The sequence below is a fragment of the Coptis chinensis genome, chromosome 4, assembly GCF_015680905.1.
Source record: "Coptis chinensis isolate HL-2020 chromosome 4, ASM1568090v1, whole genome shotgun sequence".
Taxonomy (NCBI): Eukaryota; Viridiplantae; Streptophyta; class Magnoliopsida; order Ranunculales; family Ranunculaceae; genus Coptis; species Coptis chinensis.
Window position 1 is genome coordinate 67,673,191 of NC_141459.1, and position 11,631 is coordinate 67,684,821.

General features: G+C 36.9%; 2 protein-coding genes across 2 annotated transcripts; both read left to right on the forward strand.

The window, feature by feature from the left end:
• Positions 1-3,938: 3,938 nt before the first annotated feature.
• On the forward strand, positions 3,939-4,679 carry LOC147504504 (uncharacterized). The gene has a single exon (XM_086605245.1). It carries the CDS (start codon positions 3,939-3,941, stop codon positions 4,677-4,679), a length of 741 nt encoding a protein of 246 aa, XP_086461371.1.
• A 171-nt stretch (positions 4,680-4,850) lies between these two features.
• On the forward strand, positions 4,851-8,800 carry LOC147504505 (uncharacterized). The gene is made up of 4 exons (XM_086605246.1): positions 4,851-5,077; positions 6,908-7,214; positions 7,481-7,771; positions 7,958-8,800. Exons 1-4 carry the CDS (start codon positions 4,851-4,853, stop codon positions 8,798-8,800), a joined length of 1,668 nt encoding a protein of 555 aa, XP_086461372.1.
• The last annotated feature ends 2,831 nt before the right edge of the window (positions 8,801-11,631 follow it).

Below are 11,631 nucleotides of genomic sequence, written 5' to 3' on the forward strand. Positions count from 1 at the left end.
TAAAACTAGATCTAGAAGCTATTTTAATGGCTACTTTCTATTCTAAGCTATCTACTATTTTCTAACTACTGGCTACTTTCTATTCTAAGCTATCTACTATTTTCTAACTACTGGCTACCATTAACAATGAGTTAAGCTTTTGTTCTTATACATTCAGATCCAAAAATCGTGCATGGGCTTGGAGCCATGTTTTGGGCTAGAGAATCAGGCCCAAAACCCAATTCTTTCAGTCCAAAAAGGCCTCTTCAGCTGCAGTTGGCTTCCACAGACTTTTCGTCCACTTCTGCTCCTCTGATTGGGTCAAGTCTTGGACCATTGCAAAGCTCTTTCCGAGCCGGTCGTTTTGACATAAGGTAGGCCTCATTCCGAGGTCTGAGTCCAAAGATATGGCATTCGGAAGTTCTGCTGACTTTTGCTCCTTTATCTCGCTAAAATGGCACATTTCTGCACATAATGGACTTTGAAGCCTGAAATGCATAAAAACACGTAATCAGTATTAACTCTTACTTATTATTCACATAATTGGTCTAACAGTATGATTATTAAGGGGTTAAAACTACAGTTTTGGGCTCTTATCATTGATTGATTTTAATTTTTTTGTTTGGTCTAGTGCTTCAAGAATCAAGAAACATCCGATTTATCAACATTGGGGAATGACTTCCCAATGGTTATTATGTGGCTCGATTTTAGCCTTATGCGTGAATTGAAATTGCAGTACGGAAATTAAAATTCAAACAATCACGTAAGCATGCTTGAACACACAAGGTATCCTCTTATATGGGCTTCAAAGAGGTTTATAATTTACCTCTCAAGCCATGCTTACACACTGCTTGAGGAGAAGGCGACGTTGGTTGGCACTTGATTTGAGAATAAGGCCAAACTGTTCGAACGTTCCCTGTTTTCGGTTACAAAAAAGGTCCACTTAAAAAGCCCGCAATCCAGGTTTTTAATAATTAAACAAATTTGTCTTGAAAGGCCCAAAACATAAAGGTAAACAAACACTACTACTAAGATTAATATATTAACTAGATTACCTAGATTAACTAGAGTTAATCGTAATTAAAGTGTTGATTACCAAATTGATTCAAAGTGTGCGAGCGTATGATTCACGTCTCGCTTTACACACTTGAACTTCCCAAAGCAATGAAAACTCTAACTATTGGTAAGTTTCACAACTTCAACCAAGTGCTCAACTCATGCTAATCCACATAACCAATAAAAAAAACTCATTTTTTTCTCTTTTTTCGTTTTTCTTCTTTTTTTTTCTTTTTATCTCTATCTATTACAACAAAGTCCACTAATTTATACTACTCTATTATAAAATTTGGATATTTAGTTACAACCACGAATCAAAAATAAACAAACTGTGAAAAAATGAACATCAACTGTCCTGAGGTGCCTGGGCGGTCTCGCGTCGGCCTAGGTGCGGTCGCGCGGGTCGCCTGGTCGATTCTGGCCAAGTTTGTTCATCTTCCGGCAGTAGCTTTAGCTCATCTCCAGCAGCTGAATGTCGAACTTGGATTTGAAATAAAACAAATCAGTATTGAAAAATAACGAAATATATCAATGAAAATTAAAAAAAAAAACAAGAAATGAAAAGGATAAAGTGATGCTTCCCTCTTAGGTGCTCAACCAAGCATCAATGTTCCTTCAATCCATGATGGCAGTACCATTTGAAGCTGTAGTTGTGGTAAGTTCAAAGTTTATTTAAGTGAGGTTCACCATAAATTGTTTAGAACTTAGATAGAATGGGAGTTATGAAGGAGAAAAGGTAGGAATCTTTAGCTTTTAGGACTTGTTTTTGTTAACTCTATTGTATTGAATAAACACTTGGAAAGAAACAACTTGAATGATTGAAGAAAACTTGAAAAAAACTTGTTGATGGAATGATTGAAAACACAAACTTGAAAGAAATAACTTAATTAAAATGAAGAACAAAAACTTGAAAGAAATAATTTGATTGAAATGAAGAACAAATAGTAAAACAACTTGAATGTAAATGAATTGAAAAATAAATCCTACACTACTCCTACATAACACTAGAATTATGGGGACCAACTGTTGAGCGATAGGGTGTGAAGTAAATTAAGTTGCAATTATGATCCAGGACTCCAAAATTTTGCCGTTTTTAGTTTAAAAAGTTTGGTGAGAAAACTCTATCTCTTCAACTCTCAAAATTCCTTCCTTTTTCAGTAAATTCCTCCATTGATTAACAGTGTGAGTTCTGAAAAGCTTGGGAATTCATTCTCTTCTTGTTCCTCTTGATTTCTAACTCTTTGGAAGTTAGAAAAATGCGAGTTCTAAAGAGGGAGTTGAAACCTGAAATCAACATTGTTCACTCCTGTTTTCTTCTGATTTCTATCCTTCTAGTTTTAGATTGCTCTTTTTCTTCACAGCAGTCTTCATGGGTTCTGTCCCCATGGGGTTTGGAACGGATAGACACCATGTCACCTTCCCTAATCGCAATGAAGCAGAAACATCTAGGCAAGGGGAGTGTAGAAATAGTGGTGCTGAAAATACAAGCAAAACAAGAGGAAGGATGAAACAAACTGTTGATGTTTCTTCTCTTCCTATTCCTACCCTACCATCAAAATTCCTCTTGCAGCATTGGAAAGAGGTATTGAAGCTTGTAAGTTTGCCCTAATTGCAAGAATGGATACCAATGTAGTGAACATTGACACAATAAGATCAGTAGCCAGCACTGATTGGGGTCTTGCAGGAATAGTAAAGATTTCACCTTTGGGTCAAGGGTTCATCATTTTCTGATTCACTAATGAGGAAGATTTCAACAAGATGTATTTTGGTGGTCCTTGGTATGTGCAAGGTAAGCTGCCAAGATTTACAAAGTGGACTCCAAATTTTAACATAGAAACTCATAGACAAACAACTGGCTTTGTATGGGTTAAATTTCCAGGTTTACCTTTCGAGTACTGGGAGGTAGATATTCTTATGAGTATGGGAAGAGGGCTTGGGAGTCCAATTCGAGTGGATATGAATTCTCTAGAAATAACTAATGGTTATTATGCGAGTGTGTTGGTAGATATTGATCTATCAAAGCCTCTACCAGACCACATATCTGTTGAAGTGCCAGAACTGGGCATTAAGTATTGGCAAAAAATTCAGTATGGTATAATTCCAAAATTTTGTAACCAGTGCAACATTGTCGGGCATTTAGTGGTAGAGTGCAGACAAGGTAGTAAGAGTATGGCATAAGACACAGTGACTCAAGAGGATCCAGTAGGAACAGTTCAGTGTAATGACAGAGGAAATGAACCAATGGTACATGAAACACAAGGGGAAGGTATTTGACTTTCTAAGAGCCAAAAAAGAAGATTAAAAAGAAGGAATAGAGAAACTATTTGAAGGCCTATAAATGCTCCACCCATAGCAAAGATGAGATAAGAAATTAGGCAGGAACATGTGCCAGTAAATGAGATACTTGTTTGCGACAACCCAAGGGCAGTTGAGGGAAATCCTAGTGCTAGTGGTGTAGGTGAAGCAGAAGCATATGTGAATATGGATGAGCAAGATAATGGAAATGATAAGGAGAATATGCATGCAATTGTTTCTCATGAGCATTTGTTGTATGAGCCTCTGAACTCTAGAATTGATGAAGAAGGCATTATGAGGTATAATATGGAAATGAGGTTTCATTTATTAACAGATAGAGAAGAAGTAGAAGAGAATTCAGTGGATGAATGCTTAGACAAGGAAACTGAATACTTTCATGATCGTATCAAGGAGGTAGAAGCCGATGTGAATGTCCCTAGTACCCCAGAACCAGTGAGAACAACAAGAATTGTCACAAGATCGGGTAAACAGTGTGGAGAGGGAAGCAATATTTACAACAGCAAACAGAAAGCATCAGCAGCAAAAAGTAAAACCAGCGGCAAGAAGGGGAGGACTAGACCTAGAGGCTCCAAAACTAAAGGACATCGATGAGTACACCCATGTGCTTTTGGAATGTTAGAGGAGTAAATGAGGTAGAAAAAGCAAGAGAAATAAACAAGTTTAGAGTGGAAAAGAAACTTAGTGTTTTTTGTTTACTGGAAACTAAAGTGAGGTTGAATAAGTATGACTTTATTAGAAACATTTGTTGTCCATCTTGGGAGCACACAAATAATTATGGTAAGGATCCTACAGGGCGTATTTGGGTTTGTTGGAATTCATATAAGATCGACATCAGCAAGATACAAGAAACTGACCAGTTTATTCATTGCAAAGTTAGGTTCAAGCCTACTAATGAAGAGTTCCTCTTAACAGTGGTATATGCTAGAAATGTGAAGTCTCTCAGATTAAAGCTTTTGCAAGACCTTGTCACTATTCATAATTCTGTTAACATACCTTGGTGTGTAGTAGAGGATTTTAATAACATAACAAAAGCTGTTGAGAGAGTGGGTGGAAGGCCTATGCAACCCAGTGAAGCAGAGGAATTTGTGGATTGCCTACAAAAATCAGGATTATCATATCTGAGCTATAATGGATTCTTTCACACATGGAACAATAAAGTGGAAGGGAAAGGTAGAATCATGTCCAAGATTGATAAATGCTTAGTTAATAGTCAGTGGAATGATGATTTCTCAAATTCTAAGGTTGAATTTTTACCTCAAGGAGTATCTGATCATTCACCAATTTTACTCCTCTGGAATGATTTCAGTAGCAAGGCAACACCTTTTTGATTTAAGAATTACTGGGTAGAACAAGAGGAATTCCAAAATATTTTGCATGATGTTTGGAAGGTTGAGATCCTCTCTAACCCCATGTATGTGTTGATGCAAAAACTAAATATGCTCAAGGAGAGAGTTAAGCTATAGGCATGTAGTAAATTCTTAGATATTCATGGAAGGGTAATGCAAGCAAGAGAAAGTTTGTATGACATCCAGAAGCAAATCCAAAATGCTCCAATGGATCCGTATCTAGGACAGAAAGAGAAAGAGGCTTTGCAAAGGTATAGTGAACTAGCAAGAATTGAGTTTTTTGAGATCAAGGGTAAACAAGATAGTGATTGGATGATTGAAGGTGATAAGTGTACTAGCCTTTTTCTTCAAATCTCTCGAAGAAAAGAAAGCGAGAAAAGGTATCTGGGCGCTGAAGGATTCACAAGGTGAAACTCTCACTAGCCAGGCTGAAGTTATCAAGTCTATCATGGATTATTACACTGATTTGCTTGGAGCAGATGCGGGTGAGATATATGAAGAGGAGTTCTTTAATAAATTGTAGGTCAGAGACACAGTATCTGATCAGATGAAACTTAGTCTTGATACAGAGGTCACAGCAGAGGAAATCAGAATAACTGATAAGAGTCCAAAACTGTAGTTTTAACCCTGTAACAGTCATACTTTTAGACCAATTATGTGAGTAATAATTAAGAGTTAACACGACACGTGTTTTTATGCATTTCAGGTTTCAAAGTCCATTATGTGCAGAAATGTGCCACTTTAGCGAGATAAAAGAGCAAGGGTCGGTTACTAAGGAGTTCCGTGATTAAAGGCCTAGATTCAAGAAGACAAAGCCTTCCTAAAGCCCGGTCAAAAGCTGAAAAGTCAACACGGGCAGAAATAGCACACAAGTCAGCAGAACTTCCGATGGCCGTATCTTTGGACTCAGACCTTGGAATGGGGCCTACATTATGTCAAAACAACCGGCTCGGAAGGAGCTTTCCAATGGTCTAAGCCTTGACCCAATTAGAGGAGCATAAGTGGACGAAAAGTCTGTTGAAGCCAACTGCAGCTGAAGAGGCCTTTTTGGACTGAAAATATTGGGTTTTGGGCCTGATCCTCTGGCCCAAAACATGGCTCCAAGCCCATGCACGATTTTTGGATCTGGACATATAAAAACAAAAGCTTAGCTCTTTGTTAATGGTAGCTAGTTAGACCTAAAACAATATAGATAATTCTAGATCTAGTTTAATTAATAAAATTAAGTTTAGTCCCATTTTCAATTCTTGTTTTAGATTAAGTCTTTGAATCATTGTTCTTGATTGATTAGATAAATAAAATAGTTATTTTATCAATTTCAATTGTGTTATTTCAATCTATTAGATCTAGTTTTAATTATTGTTGGTTACCATTTCTTAGTTGTTAATTAGAATTTAATCATTGTTTAATTAGATTAGTAAATTTCGAATCTTGATAATATGTTTAGTTTAGATTCATATGGGAATGATTGTGGAATGATTCAAGGCTAAAACCTCCATTAGAGGGGTTGATGAAGCCTTGATGAAAACTTAGTGGTATGGTGTAGAAGCATTGTAGAGTCTATTCCAATCTAGAAGGTCGTGATTCGCCATGAGAATGGGTGGACGACCTCACATGCTAGTTAGTACTCGGTAGAAATGCCATGAACACTAGGGATTAGAACTCGAATTTCTTGCCGTAAGAACGTAAGAATCGAGATACAAGAATCTATGCTAGGCTATTAAGTTGGATTCGAGGTGGATTCAATTCCCCTCTAATCCTTTATCTAGATTCAAAACAATCATATTGCCATAGCATTCGTAGTTAGATTCAACATAATCAATTTCATATAGGTATCGTAATATAACACACCTTCGTAAAGCTCTCATTGACTTAAAGACCGATTAATTAGATTAGAAAACAATTCCATGCTAGAGCACTAGGAGTGGAACGAACTTCCTACTCCACTATATCTCAAAGGATTGAGAGTAGAGAAATCTTTGATAAGCATATAGAATCATAAATAGTTTTAGTTTACTTACGTTTTGAGTTTCATCGTTCATTTCGTAGGTAAGCTATTCAATTTATCTTTTATCAATAACCTTCTTTGAGTTGAAGGACAACAAAACACCGGGACCAGATGGCTTCACTCCATATTTCTGCAAGAGATGCTGGTCTATTGTTGGTCATGACTTTACTGCTGCTATCTTAAATGCTTTTGCTTATTGTAGATTTCCTAGAGGTGTTAATGCTACTTTTCTATGTCTCATACCAAAAGTCAGCAATCCTTCAAAGGTTGAGTATTTCAGGCCTATAGCACTGTGTAACACTACATACAAATGCCTTTCTAAAATTATTTCAAATAGGCTAAAGCTTGTTATCAATGACCTAGTGCAGACTAATCAATCTACTTTCATCCTTGGAAGATCAATCCAAGATAACATTCTCCTTTCACATGAGCTACTTAGAGGTTATGAAAGGAAAAATGGTACTCCGAGATGTACCATCAAGGTGGACATAAGAAAGGCATATGATATGGTCAGTTGGGAGGCTATCAAATCCATGTTGAAGATTTTCAGATTCTCGCCTAACATATGCAAATGGATTAAAATGTGTATCTCAACTCTTTCCTACTCTGTATTGATAAATGGCTCACCTGAAGGATTTTTTTTTGAGGAAGAGGTGTTCGTCAAGGAGATCCTTTATCTCCATATATCTTTATGCTTGTTATGGAGATTCTCAGTTGTATTCTCAAGAAAAAGATTGATGATAAATCCATTCAATATCATTCAAAATGCAAGCAGGTGAAGTTATCCCATTTGACATTTGCGGATGATGTTCTCATGTTATCTAAAGGGGAGTCTTCCTCTGTCCAAGCAATCAAGGAATCTCTTGACATGTTTGGAAAAGCTACAAGCTTACAGATCAACAAGTACAAGACAACTCTCTTAGCTGGAGGTCTAAATGAGCAAGACTTTGCATCCTTGGCCTCTATACTAGAGGTGGAGTTGGTTAAACCACCAGTGAGATATCTTGGTTTACCACTCATCTCGGCTCGGTTAGGCATAAGGGAATGCCAGCCTCTTGTGGAGAAGGTAACAAACAAGATTACAAACTAGAAATCGAGACTTCTTCCTCATTCAGGAATAGTACAACTAATCCAATCAGTGTTGTTATCTTTTCATACCTTTTGGGCTAGAACCTTCATTTTACCCAAGACGGTATTGGAGCAAGTTGAAAGGATCTGCACTAAGTTCTTATGGTTTGGAAGCTTTAACCAGAAAGGCTATCACCAAGCAAGTTGGAGAATGGTTTGTCAGCCAAAAGAAGAAGGTGGGCTAGGATTTATGAACTTGCATAGATGGAATATTGGTGCATATTGTGGTTTGATCTTTAAATTGGTGACAAAAGAAGATACAATATGGATTGATTGGACATGGAAGCAACACATCAAGTCAAGTCACTTTTGGACTATGAAGGTTCCACAAGATAGCTCGTGGACATGGCGTAGTATTCTGAAGACAAAAGCAGTGGCCAAAAAATTCATAAAATACACCATTGCAAATGGGAATGACATCTTATTGTGGCATGATATATGGTGTGATCGATCACCATTGATAGAAGATGAAGAAGCTAAAGCGGAGTCAAATTTCCCTGGTGATACAAAATTAAGTGCAATCTTTGAAAATGGGAGGTGGAATGGAGAAGTTAATGGTTTACAGTCATTGTCGCTGACAGAAACTATTAGGAAAGTTGAGATTAATCAGCATCTGCCAGCTGAGAAGATTGTATGGACTCCATATCATAGTGGACTTTTCACATCTCACAGTGCCTATGATGCTCTAACTCAGAGGGGAGAAACGAAAGGATGGCATAAACTGGTGTGGGGAAGATGGATACTGCCAAGACACACATTTACTACCTGGCAACTGTTCTCAAACAACATTCCTACTCAAGACAGGTTGGTACAAAGAAAAATCATTTCCTCTTTAGCTTGCTGTCTTTGTAGTAATAGTAGAAAGCTCTCTGAGTATCTGTTCTTTGAGTGCTCTTATTCGAGGGAGATTATTACCAGAGTCAAGCAACTGCTGGGCATAGTTATGGATAATAGAACAGCAAACTGAGAATGGTCTTCGATCCAAAGACTCTGCAAGAATGAGGAGGTGGGGGAAATCTACAAAGTCTTCTTTTGTGTAGATGTGGATAGTATATGGAAGGAAAGAAACTCTAGCAGATTCAAGCAAAGTTTTAAATCAGCTCGGATGATATCTAAAAAATTGGTAAGTAAGTTAAGAAATTGCCTGCAAGTTCTGAAACCGAAAATTAAACAATCCATCACTGCCAGGAATTTGTTTTATCGGTTGAATTTAGATATTCAACTGAAGTCTCCAAGATATACAGACTGTTTCTGGATTCCTCCACTTGGAAATCGTGTGAAGGCAAATGCTGATAGTGCGTTGAGTATCAATGGGACATGGCATGGTGGTCTGATAAAGAATCAAGATGGCAGTGTTCTAGCTTGTTTTAGTGGAAGTGGAGGAATGCAATCAGTGCTCTTTCAAGAATTAAAAGCCATTGATGTATGTCTATAGAGATGCCTATCAGAGGGATATAAGGAAGTTGAGGTGGAAACTGATTCTTTGAGGGCAGTGAAGGCTATCAATAAGCTGGAGAAGCCACCTTGGTACTGTTGGGATATTCTGGGATATAAGGAAAAGTTTCTCTTTGTTTCTTTCTCCCATGTGTACAGAGAAGTAAACAGAGTGGCAGATTACCTAGCATCTCTAAGTCAGGGTAGTTGTAATCTTTCAATTCAATTTGTCCCTCTACTAGATCATGTATTGTAGAATATTGTAAATGATGATGTGAGTGGACAAAGGTATGTAAGAAAAGGTTAAATCAATACAGGTGGAGGTCTTCCTAACCTTAATTTTTTAATTTCTAAAAAAAAAAAAAACTAGAATAAGTCTAGGTGTTTTCTCTTCTCCTATGTTTTGGTTCTTATACCCCTACTTTTACAAAAGTCTGATTTACCCTATCCCTATACAATCAAGACACCTCACCATGATTGTTATATGCTTTTCCTTTTTGTTTTTCCTTTTGCTTTTTCATTTCTTCTTGATCAAGCTAGGTTTAGAGCAAGCCTTCTTTTATATCAAGGCTATCTATTTTTAGTCTTCTGAGTTAAGGACATGACTTTCAGTTCTCTGGTTTTGAGTCCTTGACCTTTGACCCTTGACTTTTTTAGCACTTTTTCATAGCACTTTCAAGTCTTCATAATAAGCGTAAATAAGGCTCCTTTTGGTGCTAAGATGCAGCTTTTATGATAAGTTGTCTGAATTGCTCTGTAACCGGAAAAAGGCAATAAAAGATATAAGTTATCTTTTCATTATGCTTAAGAAGGGCTGTAATGCAATAATATAAGGGTGATAAAATGCTCATTTGGGAGCTGATCAGTTGGCTCTGACTTTGTTAAAGCTATTAAGTATGCTTTTGTAACCAATGCAATGACTAGAGGTCTCAACTCTACTTTCATATGCTTGGTCCCTAAAGTCTCGAACTCGTCAAAAGTTACAGACTACACACTAATTGGCTGCTGCAACACTACATATAAGTGTTTTGCCAAACTTATCTCAAACAGACTAAAGCTTCTCTTATCCAATTTGATTAGTCCGAACCAATTGGCTTTTGTTCCAAGAAGAGATATTCATGACAACTTACTTATCTCACACGAGCTTTTGCGCAAGTATACAAGAAGGGGAATGTCTCCTAGATTCACTTTGAAGGTAGACATAAGCAAGGCCGATGACACAGTCAGCTGGGAGGTGATAGAACCATTGCTCATCAAAAATTTTGTCCCTCCTCATATGATTTGATGGATAAAATTATGCTACTCCACCACCTTTTACTTAATTCTTATAAATGTTTAAGGTAAGTGAGGACTCAGGCAAGGAGACCCTCTCTCACCTTATCTCTTTGTGATGGTGATAAAATGTAAAATGATAGTTTTACTTACGAACAAGTGGTGAAACTCAAATGTAAGTAAAACTAAAACTATTTTCGTCCTTATATATCAAGGTTATCTACTCTCGTTATCAATGCAATATGTTTGGAGTAGCGTCCTCACATAAATGTCAAGAGAAAAACACTCTGATTTTTCCGCTAAAGTTTTGCTACTCCAATGTGCAGTGGGCACACTTTACCTTACAATCTCAATGACACACAAGAAAGTCGAAGTCTATCAAACACATCTGCCACTTACTATCATACTAACCTATTCCTAATTGAGTTAAAGGCCTTTATTAGGTGTTGCGGGGATTAGGTGATGGTTTAAGAATGAAGGAAATGGATATTCAAAAAGAACTAGTATGAGATAATAGAGTCTTCATCTTATGTAACTAGAGAAAATTTTGTTCTTACTTTGATTCTACACTTTGTTTCCATCTTTAGCCATTTTTTTCTTTTTCTTTGGCTTTTGACTCTTTTGATTCTGTTTTTAGAGTTATAACTCTTTATTTTTTTATTTTTTTTTTCTTTCTTTGGAAACTTTCTTTTCTTATTTGAAGCAACTAACAAATTCTTGATTTCAAAGGTCTTTCTCTTTTCTATCATTTATCTCTATTCTCAGACTCATTCAAAGAATAGGTAGGATGATTTCTATTTTTATTTTGTTTTGTAAAAGGGTAAAGGATTTGCGATTTATTAAACGCTAAAGAAAAGCTCAGAGTGGCGACTAGCGGAAAATAATTTCGTAAGGGTGAATTTCTGGCAATATCGATCCAAAGAAGGCCTAAATTTGTAGGAACCGTTATGGTTGCATCGAATGACTACTAACCGCGAACACCCACGCACAGCGGAATAAGGGGTGTCCACGATTTTGGTTAGAAATTCATACATTTAGATCGGCTGTGATATCTCTGAGAATTCAAGATATATGAAATCAGCAACCTCTTGA

What these genes read in the sequence shown, in the direction of transcription:
- LOC147504504 (XM_086605245.1), top strand. Translation starts at nt 3,939, where the DNA reads ATGAGTACACCCATGTGCTTTTGGAATGTTAGAGGAGTAAATGAGGTA.
- LOC147504505 (XM_086605246.1), top strand. Translation starts at nt 4,851, where the DNA reads ATGCAAGCAAGAGAAAGTTTGTATGACATCCAGAAGCAAATCCAAAAT. An exon ending in AGAAAAGAAAGCGAGAAAAG is followed by an intron (nt 5,078 to 6,907) that starts GTATCTGGGCGC and finishes TGCTTATTGTAG; the next exon opens with ATTTCCTAGAGGTGTTAATG. An exon ending in TAAGAAAGGCATATGATATG is followed by an intron (nt 7,215 to 7,480) that starts GTCAGTTGGGAG and finishes AAATGCAAGCAG; the next exon opens with GTGAAGTTATCCCATTTGAC.